Source organism: Epinephelus lanceolatus, chromosome 18, assembly GCF_041903045.1.
Source record: "Epinephelus lanceolatus isolate andai-2023 chromosome 18, ASM4190304v1, whole genome shotgun sequence".
In the NCBI taxonomy this organism is placed as follows: Eukaryota; Metazoa; Chordata; class Actinopteri; order Perciformes; family Serranidae; genus Epinephelus; species Epinephelus lanceolatus.
Genome location: NC_135751.1, coordinates 1,988,598 through 2,008,833, shown reverse-complemented (window position 1 = coordinate 2,008,833; position 20,236 = coordinate 1,988,598). Strand labels below are relative to the sequence as shown.

At 40.8% G+C, this 20,236-nt stretch overlaps 1 protein-coding gene and 1 long non-coding RNA gene across 4 annotated transcripts in view; one reads left to right on the top strand and one right to left on the bottom strand.

Moving 5' to 3' along the window:
• The window catches only part of bcl2l12 (BCL2 like 12), a 42,961-nt gene that overhangs the window by 13,081 nt on the left and 9,644 nt on the right, over positions 1 to 20,236 (top strand). For all 3 annotated transcript variants that reach the window (XM_078161426.1, XM_033643905.2, XM_078161427.1), the window contains 6 exons: positions 6,031 to 6,211; positions 8,557 to 8,746; positions 12,153 to 12,375; positions 12,751 to 12,843; positions 15,735 to 15,811; positions 16,160 to 16,423. In XM_078161426.1, coding sequence (XP_078017552.1) covers positions 6,031 to 6,211; positions 8,557 to 8,746; positions 12,153 to 12,375; positions 12,751 to 12,843; positions 15,735 to 15,811; positions 16,160 to 16,423 — 1,028 coding nt within the window. The remainder of the gene's footprint in view (positions 1 to 6,030; positions 6,212 to 8,556; positions 8,747 to 12,152; positions 12,376 to 12,750; positions 12,844 to 15,734; positions 15,812 to 16,159; positions 16,424 to 20,236) is intronic.
• On the bottom strand, positions 817 to 2,498 carry LOC144458692 (uncharacterized). The gene is made up of 4 exons (XR_013488078.1): positions 1,996 to 2,498; positions 1,716 to 1,880; positions 1,506 to 1,619; positions 817 to 1,314 (listed from the first exon to the last, which is right to left on the bottom strand). It is a non-coding gene; the product is annotated as an uncharacterized LOC144458692 (long non-coding RNA).

The window sequence follows — 20,236 nt, the reverse complement described above, 5'->3', positions numbered from 1 at the left end:
TCCATCCAAGTCACACAATAACAGATATTCTGGCCATGGGTTTCAATATATTTCTTTATGTAATAACAATTATAAGATAAAAAATCTTATCAGATGGACGTCCTTGGGACAAAAATCTTGTCATTTGACCACTGGTCTGCCACTGAAAATTTACATTGACAATTCAGAAATGATGGTTTGTGTATATTTTAAATATAAATGTACAGGCCTAGCATAATCTTTTCACTTATTATCTACGTCTTGCTAGTCTAGCAAGAGCAGCACGTCTCAGCCTTCTCTCTCTGGTTATGTGTTTTCTTCTTATCAAAATTATTTTGATAATTGTAAGGAAGAACAAAACTATGGTACCATTTGCTGGCATTTCTGCAACGTTTTGCTGTTTGTAAAATGACCGAAAAGGACAGGAAAGAATACCGGTTTTGGCAGTTTGTGTTTTATGGCGAGCGCGAGACATTTCTGAAGGTGATAAAACGGCAGTTGGGGGTGGATTTACAGAGGAAAAAACGTTATTATAAACGGAGATACAAGTACAATTAAAAAGTTAAATAGAATAAAGCTTACGGTGCAGTGCGAGGAATTAATTAAAAGCCTCTAATATGATTTAATAAAAGGCAACGGCAAGGAGAAAAGGTGTTCAGTCTTGATTTAAAAGACTGATACTGTGCCTTATTTATGATGCCCAGAAATTGTGCCTGACCCCCAGAGCAACACCATACCGCACCAGTGCACCAACCACAAGTGCGCAGCACCCACATTACAGTTTTCTGGAGAGCATCAATAAACAATGACAATGGCTTTTATTTTTATTAACCGAAGTCCCTCACACAATAACTGACATTTGCATAGCATAACTTGCATTGGCTGTAAAGCTGTGGATGCTCTGCACACAGGATAGTTGTCCTCCACCAGCTGTCCCTCTGCATTATTCAGAAACCCAAAATACGCCCAGACCTCAGATTTTGTGCGTTTAGTTGGGGGGAAAATGTCCTGCCGTTGTCACCACCTTCCGCCATGTTTTCATTCTTTGTGTTTATACAAGCTACGCTTTCCCGCAGCGCCTGCGTCGCGAGACTTGGATGAGGCGTCAGGCATCTGACGCTCTGCCCTGGGTCCCCACACTGGCGTAGATGAATCTGTATCTGTAATCAGCACCACAGAGAACCTGCCCTTGTAGTTCAGGTATGTGCTGCCACTTTTTGCTGGAGGCTGTATCTGGATGTGCTTACTATCTAAAGCCCCAAGGCAATGTGGAAACTGCCATTGGTGGGAAAAGCCGTGGGCTATTGCCTGCCGTTCTGCCTCTGTTGAAGGTGTCTGATGGAAAAGAAGAGATAGGGTACAATTACTTTCTGTTGCTGCAGTAAATTCTGTTTGTATATGATCTCACTTGGTTTTAAACAGCAGAAATTAAAACTAGGCCTAGTTTAGTGTGTAGATGTCTAATACCTTTAAATGTTAACTGCTGTTGAATAACCTTTAAAAGCTAGCGATAATAGTAAACTCACCTTCAAGAAATAATTCATCATGGTATCGTACAAAGCCGCACGTTTCCATGACGATAGCGGATATTGTGCTGGTCCCAATCCTGTACTGGAAGCGGAAGGACCGGAACGTTTCTCCTGAATCAAAAAACAAACGAAAAGGACTATTACACATACCATACAGCAACAGAGACCATTGCTTTATTTTTACTTCCACGCAATTAAATAACCCACCTGTAGCCAGATAGCTCAGGGTCAAGGACAGACGTTCTCTAGGGGATATGGCAAGCTTAAATCTGGTGGTCTCCTTGCGATGCGTGGCTCTAACAGCCCCAGCAAGAAATCAAAGTCCTCCGCTGTCATCCGTAGCATTTCCCGAAAACCCGTTCGATCATTCAGCTATGAAAGTTACAATAATCTGGGTCAGAATACATGCATAGACTATGTAGACAGTACAATGCAAGCTAGTAGGCTAGCGGCACAGTGGCAACCGAGTTTCATTCATAGAACTCACCTCCAACACTCTTTGCAGAGTTGACAACCTGTGCAATCTGCGTGCAGCAACCCATTCCTTCACCCAAATCCTTTTCTTCTTTTCTGTTTCTTCTCAGCGCAAAGCAGGGCACAAACGACCTGCAGAGCTCCAAGCTGTCATACATCCATGTTGACAAGTAAAGTTTACCGCTGGGGAACTTCATCACATCCTGTTTTGTTCTCGCGTGACAAAACGTACTTTGGTGATGTCACCGAGTTATCTGGGGTTCTGTCGGCGAGGGCTCGGTAGAGAAACATTCAAAAAACATTAAGTAACGTGTAACTCTAACAATTTTAAACATTACAAACACAAACACTGCAACGCTTGTTTCTCGCATGGAGACTGCCTGCTCTTCCAGTCAACCTCTTTTCCTGAACTGCTTACCATGGGAGCTCCACACAGGAACAGATCTAGAACACAATAAATCTCTTATCTCTTACAACATATCAATTAGAGCTGAATTTGCAGACAACACAATCCACATAGCGTCATTAAATGTTATAACTATAAAGGAAAAAAATAAAAACAAAAATTATTATGGTCAAGAGAAGCAAACCTTCCTTAACATATTATTTAGTATATAAAACAAAACTCACGAGATGGCTCTTTTTCCAGTCCTCAGCAAGAATATCAAACATATTCCAAATAGGAAGTTAAACAGTCCTAATTGTAAAGTACCATGAAATAAAAATGTCCCACATACAGTAATTGCATACCCATAATATAGTCCATGGAGTAACTCTTTCACTCTTCTTTGTGCATACGTAACCAGCAAGGATATCAAGGTCTTTCCAGTAGGAAATTAAACAGTCGTGAACATGGAACAATATAATGAAATAGAAGAAAAATATCTTTGGAGGAAAAAAAAAAAAAAAAAGAAGAATCCCATATACTGGTGTACCCATAAAGTTGTCTTTGGTGTAGCCTGCCTGAACTGTCCTCCATTAGTCTGCGCGCACCCAAATGCTGCCAGCAGAGACACCAAGACTGCTTTGAGCAGGAAAAAACACCCCTGAACCTTTCAAAAGAAAAGAAAACTGTCCTTGGTGTGTCTTGCCTCCATCTCCTGGGTTGATAAAACTGGTACCTTTGTCATCAGCTACTCACCAACACACGTCCATTATGAAGTCTTGTGCATCACCTTCTTTAAAATGAACTCCTTAGCCAGCTTTGGATCCTTGAAACTCGCCTCTTGACCGTCTGCTGTGGTTATTCTCAATATTGCTGGGTATCTCAGGCCGTAGCGAACCCCCTCACAGCCCCGAAGCAGTCCTCTCACCTCAGTGAAGGCTGCCCATTGTTTACTCACGGTCTGGGTGAAATCCGTCAGGATTCGGATATGGTCGCCGTCTGTGGTCGTCACTGACTTACTTCATCTTCATGGCTTTCTTCAGAAGCGACTCTTTTTCGGAGAAATAATGGCACTTCACCACAAATGCCTGAGGTGGGAGGTTGTCTTGCGTCGGTCTACTACGGAGGGTGTGATGTGCCTGGTCTATGGTCGGAGGCTTCTCGAGATAATTGTAATGCCGCAATCTCGCCTCCAAATCCTCGCAGCGGTCTCTCAGTGTGGCCAGTTCTTTTTTCATGTCGCCGAAATACCGCTCCAAATCCTCGCAGCGGTCTCTCAGTGTGGCCAGTTCTTTTTTCATGTCGCCGAAATCTGCTTCCATGGAGGCACCTGAGTCCGAGCGGCCGCTAACCTCCGCCTCCAGCTCGGACACCCGGCTCTCGGCTGCCTCCATTCGTTTATTAACTTCCAAAACACATCGTAGTTCTGTCTGGATCTGGCTAATCTGGCTTCGGAGTTCTGCCGACTGGGCTGTGGCCTTTTCTTCCATTTTCGCCATCAAATCTTGCTTTAAAGACTCGATGGCCAGCAGGACTGCATACTGGTTATCGTTATTTGCATCCTCTGCTGCACTAGCGTTAGCATTAGTGTTAGCTTCCGACTCTGACTTGTTGCTTCCCTGGTGACGTTTTTTGGCATTTTCCTCTCAGCAATTGAAAAATTGTCTACTTGTTTATAAAAATGTGTAGGGTTGTAGAGAGTGGTTTAAAAAGAGTAATAATATGAAATTGGTTGTCCGATGAGGAGCCCAACCAAACTCCGTCTTCACATGGCACTGCCCATCAGCATTTTAGTAAATTAATCTATCATGATTAAATCAATTGGAGACTGAGAACAAACTGATATGAGTCAGATAATATTTATGGATAATAATATATTTATTTCTCTCTCTATTTCTCTATTTCTCTTTGCCACCTAGATTTCCCTGACTGCACCCTCTCACTCCTTTTTCTCTCATGCACCCCGAACCTCTCTGCACCATATGAGTAAATTATATCTCCCATCTTTTCTAACCTTTCTATTGCATTTCCTCTAAGCCTACTTAAGATTACTGACAAATCTCTATTAACTATCTCCCATTCTTTACTGTCATTTGCCCTAGGCCATCTAACTCTAACCTTTTGCTCCATGGTTCTCTCTCTGACTGGCATACTGACCTCAGTGTCACCTGCATCCTCTCTTACTACCCCCTCCTCCTCCTCCTCCTCCTCCTCCTCCTCCTCCTCAGTGGCAGTGTTACTGATATCCTGCGAACTGTGGTTTTCTTCCTGCCGCTGGACTTTATAGGAAGTACTGATCAATGCGGCTACTCTGCCCTTTCTTTGCCACACACTTCTTCTTTCCCTGATGAGTTCTGAGGCTTTTTAGTGATGTTACTTCCTGCCAGCCGCAAGGACAAACCTGAAGCATCTTGTTCTCAACTGTGCTACTTTTATCCTCTACAGATGCGCTCGCCTTGCCCTGAGTGCTGCTAATTCTAGCTCTGGTGGATAGGTCCGTGCCCATATCCTTCACTGAGTCACAGATCCAATGCATAGTCGTGTCCGTTCCAATGTCTGTTACCGTGTAATCCACCTGTGAGTCATTTTCCACCCCAGCTCTCGTTGACTCTTGGGGTATTTTCGCTATGTTGGCTGTAGCTAATTTTGGTTGTAGTAAGGCTGTGTACAATATAAAGATCATTTTTAGCCCTAGTGATGGATGGAAATATACCTCAACCATGTTTAGGAAAGTGCAACTATAACAAAGTTCACTTGCTTGGTTTAGCATGTTAGCATGCTAATATGTGTTAATTAGCACTAAACACAAAGTACAGCTGAGGCTACATGAAAAGTGAAGAGTTTACAGATGTTATTACAACTCATTTTGAGGATGATTAATATGTGGACCATGGTAATTTATTTTATAGTTGTTGAGACATTTCACTCAAAACCACAAATGTGAACCTCATGGTGGCACTAGAGTCTGAAGAATACATCCTTTGAGGCTCATGTATTTCACTACTAAATTTCAAATGGCAATTGCAGCCAAAATGTATTCACATACATAGACATTTACATGCCAAACACACTGTATATGTAGGTTTTATTTATTTCAGTATCCTAAAACCTAAACTTGGGATCATTCCCAATTTGATACATAAAACCTGACTGTTCTGTCAGTTCACAACTGTTAAATATGTGGGCATTTGTGAGCATAAATGCCTGACTGAAGTGCTTTAGAATACCTGTTATCTGTTCTCTAAATTATAGAGCGTCATTAAACGTTCAGAAGACAAATAACTATTAAACCATTTGGAAAAACATTTTTCTGTCTGTTTTGTAAAGTTTAAATGGCAGTGCTGCTGTTTGGTTGGTGTGTTTGGTGCAAGTCTTGTCATTGTCCTTTTTACTGTTGATAAAAATGGCAAAATACATAGATTTTTTGTATGGTAACTAAAAACTTAGTATAGTAGTAAAAAGGGCATATAGTACATACTGCATAATGTAGTGTTTAATTGGGACACAAAACATGACTTGAACTGTTGTTGATCTTTAAACTGCAGTGAAACTAATGATAGTGCAACAGACCCACCATACTTGATGTCTTTTAAGGAGGGTTCTCACTTAAATAACACAGAATAAGAAAATTAACCTTTGAAAATTGTTTTTTCTGTTTTACAGTTATGACAGAGTCTATAGGCCGCTCTTCCTCCATCTCCTCCATCTCCTCCATCTCTCTGAGAGAGATCAGAGCTGAGACTCATCTAGTCCTTCAAGCTTTCCTCCATCGGACTGTTTCCCTCCCCCTGACAGAGAGGCCTGGGACTGTAGGAGGGGCCTACAGAGATCATAACAAGTACAGGTAACACACCTCTCTGGGCTTCTGCTGTATGGTTTTTGTTGATTTTTTGTTTTGTTTTGTTTTACCTTTTCTCAACAACAAACAAATCTCCTTGTACCTCAGACTGGGTACTGGTGTCAACAAATAATCATATATAATGATTTAATTTTATTAATCTCATCTGTCTTGGTCTTACTCCACCACATGTATTTTTTGAACCTCTAACTTTGAAGCCAGACACAAAAACAGCACATAAAGGCTCAATATTCTTACTGAGTAAGTTCATCACAGTTGTGAACTAGAAAAGTGCACTAAGTAGAGTCCACATCTTTGACAGGCATCCGCTTTCAGCTGCGGCTGCCCAATATGATCTTGGCCACTCCTGACAAATCTTGTGATACCAGCAGACGTAGCACACCGCATTTCTAAAGCATCCCAGAAATTAATACAAATCTGCATTGATACAATATAATTATGGGGATGAATGTATTTTAAATGACAAAAACACAGCCACAAATCTTTGATCCATGTTGTTCATAACTGGACTTTTATGGTATTAACTTTGTCTGTAGGCTACAGCACAACTTAGTAGGAATTAACATTAAACAGAATGAAAATAAAATGAGAAAGAAACCATTTAACTTGATAGGCTTCTTACTTGTGCCTCTGCAAAACCACAAATATCCAGGAAAATGACCAAATCAAAAAAATCTGCAATTCTACAAAATCAGGCAGGCAAAATGCTCTGCTTCTGAAATGTTCCCAGTGTGGTATGACACCATGTGGAGGACAAAACAAAATCTGAATTTCAGCCATGGCAGCAGGTACACAGTACAGCTGAACCCAGTGGGATTGGCCCCCGGCTCCCTTACAATCAAGATGGTGGAGAAGATAACAAAAATGAGGACTGATCAAGCGGCAATCCCAGGGGCTGAAAAATGACGCTAATGCACAACTGCCAAAAACTGCAGTTCCTTTATAGGCCACTTGAGGGGGAATATATTTCTAACCTGTTTATAAGTATTTAATGCTGAAAGTTTGGGCTGTTTTGAGTGACAGGCTGTCTTCCGATAGTGTCCTCGAGCTCCAAGTCAAATCCATCCCTTGCTCCTTCACAGCTCCACCCTCTCTTCCAAATATGGTCACTCCCCACATAATACACAGTGCAATGGTCTGAGGAGAGTCTCAGATTTCACTTAAATCAGTCAGTGCAAAGTGAGGTACTTTGGTGAAACTTTAAAGATTCAGACAATTTTTCATACTTGTTCTGTTGTCTGACACCGAAATATACAGTATGTAAATGAGAAAAACTATATGATGATTTGGCTGCATTAAACACAGTATAAAGCCCCTTTCCCACTGCACAAATACCCACTAACACCTGCCAACATCTGGATTTGGAAAAGGTTTTAATTGGCATTCACACCCAGGTCAAATGACTGCAGTAGTCACAGGTGTTAATCGCCTCCGGCTCTGATTGTTATTGATGAGAAGACAACCCGATGAACACGCTAATTTTAGTCCCTTTACGGCGAGATGCAATGACGTGCCACCACAAATTACCGTCCCTCTCCATCCAGGCAGTGCTCCAAACATTGATCCAAACACTGAGACTAAATAAATAAGAGATATATAAAAAGAAGTAACCACTGTACATTTCCATTGGCCTCCATGCTCCTCTCTACTGTTTACTGGCCTGGCCTGTCTGTGATGTTGAATGTGACACACCAGAAAAGAACTCCTCACACAGAAAGGCATACTCACCTGCAGTAGAGCCATGAACACAGCTCTGGTCTACTGGCAGTGGGAAAAAAATCTAACGCCTATTTTTAGCAGGTTTACCTGTTTTTTAAATACATGCACTAATTTTGATGGGAAAGGGGTATGAAAGATCACAGAAAGCAGGAGCCGCAGGATGCTGTGCACATTTGACATAATGGTGTTGTTTCTGTTGCAGTATCATTTAAAGTGGCTCTGACTCATTATTTGGAGATTTTGGCATTAAACTAAGTACATTACAATTAGTTTAATCAACTGTGAGTATGATGAGTTAAGTTTGTTGGCTGTGAATGTAGAAAGCCACCATCAATGCAGTGTTGTGTCAATGAGTGCTGACAATACAGTTAGTTAATACAGTTTCATTTCAGTCATGATAGAAATTTTGATACACACGTGGATTATGAACATTTTTCTGACACTATGAAAATAAGTTCATCTGATTTTTTTTGTAATGGATTTTAATGATTGTTACTTTAAGTGTGCTAATATGGTAAGAACAGTAGATGCATGAAGGATCAACCTGAGTTGAAATAGTGCTGAATGGTGTGATACCAGCCCTGTAGTTCACCATACTTTGGTCTTTTCAGTGCTAGCTCCAAGCCACAACCCAAAGCAAAGGATGGGTGGGATTCTCAAGCTGAAGAATGCAATTCAGCAGATGAGAAGAATTCTGGATTCAAGGACTTCATAAAGCAGCTGCCTCGATACAACAGCTCACGCCGCTCACTGGACAGGGACAACAAGACAAAACCGTCACACCTCAGAGACCAAATAGAAGTAAGATGTTGCATTTTTTAATTTAAAAAAGTACATTTTGCTTGATAAGCAGTTCCTCTTTGTCTATTTTTCATTTAATCTTTATTTAACCAGGAGTAAAATACTTCTTGACATTAGAAATGTCTTTTTCAAGAGTGTCCTGACAAAGACAGGCAGCAGCACAAAATCAGACATAATACAAACATATGACAATTTAAAATTAAAGCAAAGAACACAGAATTATAAGATATCAAAAAACATTCAAAACATCTACAGACAGATGAGCCTGTTTTCAAGTCATTTAGAATCACCTTAAACTGGTGTCCAATGTGTCCTCTAGTGGTGGGGCTTAGAGGACAATGACATCATTAGGCTGGTCAGTCTGTCTATCAGTCTCTGTCCAGCACTGAGGTCTATAGTGCAAGACATTTATCAACTAATGACCAGATGTCCTTTATTTCTTGGTATACTGATGGTTTTGTTGAAACACAAACTTTATCTTCAGGGCATGAATTTCTACTTTACACAAAACTGCAACTGCAGCGCCACGAAATTTATCAAACACAGCTTCACTTGCCAGAGCATTTTGGACAATCCATTTGCGTTCCTCTTTCACCACCATAAAGACCCAGTGAAGCCAGCATTTATATATTATATATTTACATTTCAGATGACAACCAATTCTTCACTTTAAGCTTCTAGTCTTGTTTGTAAAGAAAGACCACAACCTCTATTTTCTATGGTCAGTTTAGCAAAATATTATTGTTCCCAGTTTAACAGAATGTAACTTAAAACATGTAAGACTGGAGAGAAAGATCCCTCAGTACAAATGAACCACATTTGACTGTTTGGTGTGCTTTTTAGGGGTATGGGTTGTTTGTGTAATTTGTAAATTATGTCTAATTTGTGTTGAGCTGTCTGAGGGCGCAAAATAAATTTCAGTGTAAACTGACAATAAAGTTGTATCGTTTCGAAATCCTACCGTATCGAATCGTACCATATCGTATTCTATCGCATCACATCATATCGTACAGCAATTTTTGAATGGCAATTTATCAGACGAAGTTGGACCCAGCGTGTTTGGTGTTGACAGCAGGAGATTTTCAACATGGATTTGTTGTTCACAATGAAGCATTATTAGTGAAACAATGCGTCCCTTGATGCATCAATAGTGAGTTTCCTGTGTCCTTTTGTCCCAAAGGTGTTCCAGGGAAGATCTCTTTTCATCCCAAAAAATGATTTCTACTGTCTACTGAGCAAAAATGTGTGACACAACGGACAAACATTAGCCACTGCCATTAGTGAATGTCATCGTATTTGCTGACAGGCCGATTGCAGTCAAGTCCAGTATTGGGTAACACAGATGTGTGGCCGATAAATTTTTTGCATCCCTACAAGAAACCTTTTCCTGGAGTGCTTATTCTTTATTATCTCAAGCTCTGTATAATATTCATACAATTTCAACTATACAGACTTTGATCGTGTATGGGTTATGGTGCCTTAACATTCAGTTTAACATACTTTACACTATAGAACTCTGGAACACTCATGACCTTATCTGTTCAATATACAGTACAGGCCAAAAGTTTGGACACACCTTCTCATTCAATGCGTTTTCTTTATTTTCATGACTATTTACATTGTAGATTCTCACTGAAGGCATCAAAACTATGAATGAACACATGTGGAGTTATGTACTTAACAAAAAAAGGTGAAATAACTGAAAACATGTTTTATATTCTGGTTTTTTCAAAATAGCCACCCTTTGCTCTGATTACTGCTTTGCACACTCTTGGCATTCTCTCGATGAGCTTCAAGAGGTAGTCACCTGAAATAGTTTCCACTTCACAGGTGTGCCTTATCAGGGTTAATTAGTGGAATTTCTTGCTTTATCAATGGGGTTGGGACCATCAGTTGTGTTGTGCAGAAGTCAGGTTAATACACAGCCGACAGCCCTATTGGACAACTGTTAAAATTCATATTATGGCAAGAACCAATCAGCTAACTAAAGAAAAACGAGTGGCCATCATTACTTTAAGAAATGAAGGTCAGTCAGTCCGGAAAATTGCAAAAACTTTAAATTTGTCCCCAAGTGGAGTCGCAAAAACCATCAAGCGCTACAACGAAACTGGCACACATGAGGACCAACCCAGGAAAGGAAGACCAAGAGTCACCTCTGCTTCTGAGGATAAGTTCATCCGAGTCACCAGCCTCAGAAATCGCAAGTTAACAGCAGCTCAGATCAGAGACCAGATGATGGCCACACAGAGTTCTAGCAGCACACCCATCTCTAGAACAACTGTTAAGAGGAGACTGCGCGAATCAGGCCTTCATGGTCAAATAGCTGCTAGGAAACCACTGCTAAGGAGAGGCAACAAGCAGAAGAGATTTGTTTGGGCCAAGAAACACAAGGAATGGACATTAGACCAGTGGAAATCTGTGCTTTGGTCTGATGAGTCCAAATTTGAGATCTTTGGTTCCAACCGCCATGTCTTTGTGAGATGCAGAAAAGGTGAACGGATGGATTCCACATGCCTGGTTCCCACTATGAAGCATGGAGGAGGAGGTGTGATGGTGTGGGGGTGTTTTGCTGGTGACACTGTTGAGGATTTATTCAAAATTGAAGGCACACTGAACCAGCATGGCTACCACAGCATCCTGCAGCGACATGCCATCCCATCCGGTTTGCGTTTAGTTGGACGATCATTTATTTTTCATCAGGACAATGACCCCAAACACACCTCCAGGCTGTGTAAGGGCTATTTGACCAAGAAGGAGAGTGATGGAGTGCTGCGGCAGATGACCTGGCCTCCACAGTCACCGGACCTGAACCCAATCCAGATGGTTTGGGGTGAGCTGGACCGCAGAGTGAAGGCAAAGGGGCCAACAAGTGCTAAACACCTCTGGGAACTCCTTCAAGACTGTTGGAAAACCATTTGAGGTGACTACCTCTTGAAGCTCATCGAGAGAATGCCAAGAGTGTGCAAAGCAGTAATCAGAGCAAAGGGTGGCTATTTTGAAGAAACTAGAATATAAAACATGTTTTCAGTTATTTCACCTTTTTTTAAGTACATAACTCCACACGTGTTCATTCATAGTTTTGATGCCTTCAGTGAGAATCTACAATGTAAATAGTCATGAAAATAAAGAAAACGCATTGAATGAGAAGGTGTGTCCAAACTTTTGGCCTGTACTGTATCTAATATATTATAGCTACTATAAACTGGGAGTAAAGCTATATTTCTCATGTGATAACAGTATGTTAAAAGGACTCCATTTCCAGTTAACTGGGAAGAGATTAGTTTGCCATTAGGTAAATGTGGTAGTAATGCAGTAGTCAAAGCATATCAATGAAGGCAAATTATTAACACACTCACAGCAGAATCACCACAGCCTTAATATTGAGCAGAACAATCTTTTCCCATAGGATGATGTCGTATCCCCCTCCTCTACATCAGAAGATGAGGACAGTGAGAAGAAACAGCAGAAGAAGCTGAGCCGAAAGAAGTTTAAGAAAAAGCTCTCCAAGATCTTCAAGTTAAAGTTAGAGAAAGAGAAGGACAAAGAGAGGCCTGGATCTCCTCCTCAGAGACCTACCACACTGTCAATCGCCAAAGAACCAGAGCCTACCCCGACCCTTGTCTCTCCCAGTGAGCTCTTTCATTACACTGTAAAACTACCCAAACCAGCTCTAACTCTAACTGTGTTTATGTTTATGAACTTGCTGCTAAGCCTGAAGTTAAAATGTGAATTTCTAAACTTTCATTGCTTTGAATCTGCATGCTTTAATATTTTGTGCCACCACCCAGTCTGTCTATCATTGTAGGGAGCATGTTGAAGTTGATTGACAAACAAACACAGAACTCTGTGTTTAGCTTTGATTGCATCTGGTTCTAACCTGTGTTTTATATGTATGTGGACATTACTGACATGACTTCAGAAGAGAGTGGTAAAAGTTTAATGTTTTAAATAGATTTAAGGTGTTGATCTGAGATCTTATGGTGTTGTGGTTCATGTTGATGCAGACCATCCTCCTGAGTTCTATGATGAAGTAGCAGAGAAGCTGGAAAAGATTGCCCAGAGGTCCACCAGTGTAAAGAAACTGAGCCCCACACTAGGTAATTACACACACACACACACACACACACACACACACACCATGACGGTTTGGTATTTTTTAATTTTTCTGTCTATGGTATTTTGGTGTGCACAGATGGAAGGAGAGGAACAAACAGATGGGAGGTTCATTCAAATGAAGCAGCACAAAGAGATTTGTTGGTATTTTGGCGAAAAATGAGTCTTAGACACTGAGAATATCATCATCAGCCAGTCTGATGAGTTTGTCAAACAGCTAGTAGCTCTGTTTCATTAGGCATCAGTCAAGCATTTTTGCATTTGCCTCTAATTGAATATGAGTGATTCACAGTATTTGTTGTCCATAGCTGCTTTATACTGTATGAGGAGTTTCTCCTTCAGTTCATTAAATCATCTGAAGGCAGAGGGACACATATGTTAATAAATCTGCAGCCTGTGATTTGAGAAATGGGCTAAACCAAAATAGCAGGTGAGCTTGGATATGCCCACACTGTCCACTGTTCCCAGCATATACAGTGAAAATAATGGACATAGCTACCATGACATCACCCGGTACTTCGTGGATTCCTGTTTTGAAGTCTTGACCTCAAAACCATCTTGTTTTTTGGGAGCCAGAAGTGACCATGTTTGGGCAAGACGGTGGAACTGTGAAGGAGGTGGATCTAACTGAGAAGCTGAGGACACTATGGGCAGAGGGCCTGTCACTCAAAGTGGCCCGCCCCTAATTATGCGCAACTTTTAGCCTTAATAAAATGTAAACATTTAAGTTATATGAAAAAGCAGCCCCCGTACAGTTGTCGTGAATGTTGAAATTAGCTATAGAGACCTAAACTTTTTTCCAGGCTGTAAATATTCACATCACGTTACTCACGATATTTCAACTTGTGTACATGTTGACGTAATGTAGTCACGCACGGCAAGAACAAACATGGTTGAAAGCGAAATCATTACAGACTCTGTGGTGGTTCCAAAAAGAGGAGCAGCTTCAGTAGTGTGGAATAAACTGTGGCGTCCTTAATGTTTTATGAACAGCCCTGAACTTCTTAGACTCTTTTAGTGACTTACCGTTCAGAGGGAACTCATTCAGTGGCTCTTCTGGCAGCAGCACAGTGACTCTCCCTCTCCTCTCTCGCCATGCGCATTCAGGAGTCGGTGTTGTCAAGTGATTTTGTCATAAACATTTGGTAATGTAAACCTGGGTGACACTTGTGGCTTGATAAAAAACTACATATATTTGAATATGATAATTTAATAGTTAAGATAATATTCTGAATATATCTTAGCTTGATATGGTTCATATTACAGGCTTAAGTGTTGTTTTGTCATACCTTGACAGTTTCGACGACTGCGTCAGTCGTCGTCATCAGAAGCGTCATGTGATGTTGTGGTGACGTGTCCTGTAGATGTTTTATCCAGGTTGTCGCCATCAGATACACTACCTAATGGCGGGGGGCCCTGTCCCCTGTTGCCTGATGGACTGTGGTGGACCTGGCACCTGGCGCCAGGGGGCACTGTCATTCCACCACTCAGGTGGAATGACAACCTGGATAAAACATCTGCAGGACACGTCACCACATCACGTGACGCTTCTGATGATGACGACTTCTGATGATGACGACTGACCCTTGACGTCGAAACTGTCAAGGTATGACAAAACAACACTTAGGTAAAAAGTAGGCTATATGAATTTGTTTGGACTATTTTGAATATATTTGTGCAATAGTTATGGCAGCATAACAGCCTGTCACAGGTTACAATGTGATCATTAGAGGAGAAATGGCAGAGCATAAAGGTCCAGGTGGAAAAGAAAAAAACAACTCATCAAGGATTTTGCTGAAAGAGATTTTTTTTCCCTATACTAAACTATATTGATTATTTTGTTACAATTGATGCTCTTAAAGTAATAATACAATATTTTTTACTAATTTGTCATATCGTCAAGAATGGTGTTATCGCAAAAATACTCAAAGCGGTGTGGCAGTGTCCTCGGGTCTCAGTCTCAAAACAAAATGGTGACGACTGAAAACTGGAGTCTTTAGAACAGGAGTCCTCAAACCTGACGTTATGGTGGTCATGTCCATAATTTTATATATGTCTATGATTTACCTATAGAGCCTAGACAGTGAGCCTAATGCAGTCCCAGTAAGCACTTACAACAGAATCCAAGTTTGAAAGACTTTTTTGGAGACCAAGTTAAACATTACACAACACATAAACAACAGTTAAAAATTACGGTATACAAAGTAAATGAAAATGTCAATGAGGAAAGTACATGAAAGCATAATGTGGTATTTGGTAAAACATTATATATATATATGTTCTTAAAAGCAAAAGTAACTGTCCAAAGAAATACATATTAAATAGCAGTAGTGTTTTTAGAGTTACAGATTATTCTTTGTCAAGGGTAATTACACAGTGTACAGATGTGCATACATGTGCTTCTTGCACATGGGAGAGGTTTTCCTTGTAGACTTTCTCCAAGAAAGCTCTTTCTGAAGAAATCTCTTCATTTTAACCCAAACCAAGCTATTCATGCAGAATAAGCTTTCCTCACACACATGTTCATCTGTGTAAACTGGAACTACCAATATGAAGTCTATTAATTTTAACCCAAACCAAGACTTTTTTCCTAATCTTAACCAAGAGATACCTTTGTGGGAGAAAGCCCTCAAAGAAATTTCTCTCAACAGCCGTGCTCCTTGCACTACTGAGGCTTCAAACAAAATGGATACACCACAGCATGTGGCGCTCATGGATCTCTTCCCCAAACTGGACTAACTGGTTTGTATTTCATCTTCTCACATCTGTGGGCACAAGCTGACACCAATGAGTGGATTTTGTTTAGTCTGAAACTAGCCTAAAGTAAAGACACAACAACTCACTGACTGTAAGGTTGTTGCTTGTGATTTTTTAGCAGCGAGTGAGAAAGACGCAGTGGTGCAGCAGCTTGCTCAGGTGCTGTCTTTGGAGGGAGATTCTATCAACACTAAGGTAGGCAGTGTTTCATCATAAGTTATGTAAAGCTGCTTGTCAAATACTGGTAGCTCACTGTGTTGACAGTAGGCTTTGGATCTTTGACTCAAATTCTGTGAAGTAACATCAGCAAACTGCAGTCAATCCATGCTGCCCTTTGATACTTTGTATGAAAAGATGGGACATGTGAGTCCAGCTTTCTGGACATATAGTGGTTGGTTTTGTTGCTCAGGAGCTTTGCTTTGCCAGCTATGACTCTGTACAAACAGCAACAATAGACACAAACAGATGAATATACAACAAAGTTTTACTTGCAGAGTAAGCCTTCCACACTACCTATATTGCAAAATACGTGTCTGTTTACAGATCCAGTCAGACCCCTTTCTACGCTCCAGCTTGACTCGTCTTTCCTATGCATCGTTTGCCAAGCTTCTAGACACTTTCAACAGTATTCAGGTATCTGGGGCTCCAACCCTGCCGCCAACGGCTAGTCCAACACTAAGACGTATGGCTGTCACCATGGAGGTATCACGGAGGATAGTGACAGCCACAGGCACCCAGCGCATGCAAGGCTACGCAGAGTGCTACATGGAGACATTTGCTCCCTGGGTCAAGAGCCATGGAGGATGGGTGAGTGATTTAATGAATCATTTTGAAATTCCTCTAGTGCATTTAAGACATCTCTCATATAGAAGCTGGTATTCAAATAATGGCCGAATGTCAAATGCTGTAATTGCCTGCGTGAACTGTGTAAAAAAAACATTGATGGGGATGGGGGCTCAGGGTTACAGTACCTGCACCATTCAGTATAATGCACATTACCACAGTGCACTTTGAGATTTGTATTCAAATGTAAAGTGCGTTATAAATAAAATCTATTATTATTATTATTATTATTACCACAGAACTAATTCTGCTGTATTAAAATCCTCTTTTTAACAGGAATACTAGTTTCATTTACTAATCAGTTCATTCATTTTATTCCATTGCACCTATTTTTATGCCTCCGTGCTGGTGATAGCCATGGCTAGAGGCTTTATGTTTTCGGGTTGTCCATCCATCTGTATGCCCCATCCTTGTGAACACATTATCTCAAGAGATTTTCTTAAAATTGGCACAAATGTCCACACAGACTGAAGAATAAACTGAATTATTATTATTATTATCATTATTATTATTTCTTTTTAATTTTGTGGTCGAAGGTCGAGGTGACCTCACAAAATATGTTTTTGGCCATATTCACATGCTATTTATGACAAAACTTCACATAAATGTCTAAGAGGATAAAATAATGAAGTGATGACATTTTATATCCAAAAGGTCAAAGGTCAGCTTCATTATGACATCATAATGTTTTGCATAAAACACTTTTCTGGCCATTATTCAACTTCATACCTCAGGAACAGAAGCGAAAATATATATAAACTGGGCTGATTGTATAGATCTTCTGTGTTGCTGGGGGATGATATGTGTGAAGCATACATGTGTTCACAGACATGGATGTAAACTGTCAGAGAACCTTGACTGGCACGTGGAGGCATACAACCAGTAGGCAGTAATTCAAGTTTTTTATTGATTTTAAAGGGTAACTTTCAAACCCAGGTCTTATATTCCCATGTTTTTGTGACTAATTGAGACAACAATTTTTGAAAATGGTCCTGTATTGAGAGAGACTGCTGCAGCTGCAGTGGCAAAAGAGGCTGCATTGTAATCCCTACGGGCAACTGTACACTGTCAATTTACATCCACTGAAAGTGTTTGTTTTTGCCACTGACGGGCTCAGATTGTTATTTAAGGAGTCTGACATCATTATGGAAAGGACCTTACATTAAACATTTTTCCTTACCTTTTCCTGATGCTGTCTGCTTCATAGTGTGTATAACCAATTGTCTCTACAGTGTCGTTATGAAATCTTGTGGACTTTTCCACATTGCTGAAATCAGCCACAAGGAAGTTTGTGACCCAGCCACCACACTGAACACAGTTAAACGGAGTACTAAGCACCACCCACCAGCCGCACCAACTTCTTTTTACAGCTAAACAGTTCACTAAAATTAGTTTCTGAAAGCATTTGAGGTGAGAAATAGGCAATGCAGTATCAAAATTCTTAATTCATTTTGTGAGCTTGTGAACTGCAGCGAAACTGTCAAACTAGGCAGTTATGCTGAAGTGCTGAAAAAGTCATAAAGTCAAAAATCATAACACTCTCTCTGATGCCTTGTCTGTCAGAGCTAGATCAAATAAATGATTTATAATTGATATGTCATTTGAAGCTTAATTTTTATACAATGTACTGGTTCAAATATGTATATAAAAGAAACTGATTGTGTTTCCCAGTCTTTGCCGAGCAACAGTTTTGTGTAAAAGGAATTAAAGGCCTGTCCTGTATAGACGCCTGTCCCTAATATAAAGCTGTTGACTTCAGTGATTTAAGCAAATAACAGCCTGGGACCAGAGTTACAGATCAGTTTACTGTATATTCATTTTTGCCTAAAATGCTCAAAGTATCCTGCACAATCTGTTTGGTCATTAGGGCCTCACAGACAAGTGCAATTGTCAACATTTACACACATTTACACATGTTCACACACATGGTTCGAGGAATGACGTGCTGACCTGCTGACGTATTGCGGTAAGCGAGTTGTGTCATTTCCGGTGTTTCTGTGACAGCGTCTCTGTACTGCTCTAGTGAATTCTTCTAGCCTGCTTTCTCACTTCAGTTGCTTTAACGTCTACTTCAAGTCTTAACCCATAGTGGTTCTGTTTAAGCACTTATAGCTCTCCTCCTTTCTACGACTTTCTTGCTAATCTCTTAGCTGTTGTTTGCACGTTACTAGCCTTGGTAGCTACATTAGCTTTACAGTTAGCGATGGTTTCTCCTTCTGCTCTTTCTTGCTCGGTGTGCCAAATGTTCAGTTATGCCTCTGCCTCCTTTAGCAACAGTGGTAATTGTAATAAGTGTAGCTTATCTGCTGCGTTGGAGGCGAGGCTTAGTGAATTAGAAGCGCGGCTCCACACCATGGAAAACCATTCAGTAGCTGCGGTAGTTAGCCAGACCCCTGTAGCCGGTGCGGAGCCACATAGCATAGCCTTAGCCTCTGCTAACTGTCCTCCGGCAACTCCCGTGCAGCCGGGAGGCTGGGTAACTGTTCGTGAGAAGCGCAGCTCCAAGCCGAAGCCCACGGCTCACCACCAGCCTGTTCACGTTTCCAACCGCTTTTCCCCACTCAGCGACACACCCGCTGAGGATAAAACTCTGGTTATTGGCAGCTCTATTCTGAGGAACGTGAAGTTAGCAACACCAGCGGCCATAGTCAAATGTATCCCTGGGGCCAGAGCGGGCGACATTGAGTCAAATTTAAAACTGCTGGCTAAAGCTAAACGTAGATTCAGTAAGATTGTTATTCATGTCGGCGGCAATGACACCCGGTTACGCCAATCGGAGGTCACTAAAATTAATATTGCCTCGGTGTGTGAATATGCAAAAACGATGTCGGACTCTCTGGACCCCTCCCAAATCTGACCAGTGATGACATGTTTAGCCGCATGTCATCATTTAATCGCTGGCTGTCCAGGTGGTGTCCAGCAAACGATGTGGGTTTCGTTAATAATTGGCAAACTTTCTGGGAAAACCTGGTCTTATTAGGAGAGATGGCATTCATCCCACTTTGGATGGAGCTGCTCTCATTTCTAGGAACCTGGCAAACTTTATTAGTAAATCAAATCCCTGACAACCCAGAGTTGAGACCAGGACTCGGAGTCACAGTCCTATACGCCTCTCTGGGCTTCTAGTTCAGTTACCCACCCATAGTTTTCATAGTTTTATACAAATGGTGTCTGTCCCCCGACCACCTAAATTATCGAAATCTAAAATTAAACAAAGAGGAGTTGTGCATAACAACCTCATAAAAATTAAAACCTCTTCTGTGACAGAAAGACAAAACAGGAGAATTAAATGCGGACTGTTAAATATCAGGTCTCTATCGTCTAAAGCAGTGTTAGTAAACGAATTAATATCAGATAATCATATTGATTTACTCAGTCTCACAGAAACCTGGCTGTGTCAAGATGAATATGTCAGTCTCAATGAATCCACTCCTCCCAGTCATAATAATACCCACATTCCTCGAGGCAGCGGCCGAGGAGGGGGAATTGCAGCCATTTTTAACTCTAGTCTGTTAATCAGCCCTAAACCTAAACTAGATTATAATTCATTTGAAAGCCTCGTTCTTAGTCTTTTACATCCGACCTGGAAAACCTTGCAGCCACTTTTATTTGTTATAGTGTACCATGCTCCTGGCCCGTATTCTGAATTTGTATCTGAATTCTCAGAGTTTTTATCCAGTTTAGTTCTTAAATCAGATAAAGTTATTATTGTAGGCGATTTTAACATTCATGTCGACGTTGATAATGACTCCCTGGCTACCGCGTTTATCTCATTAT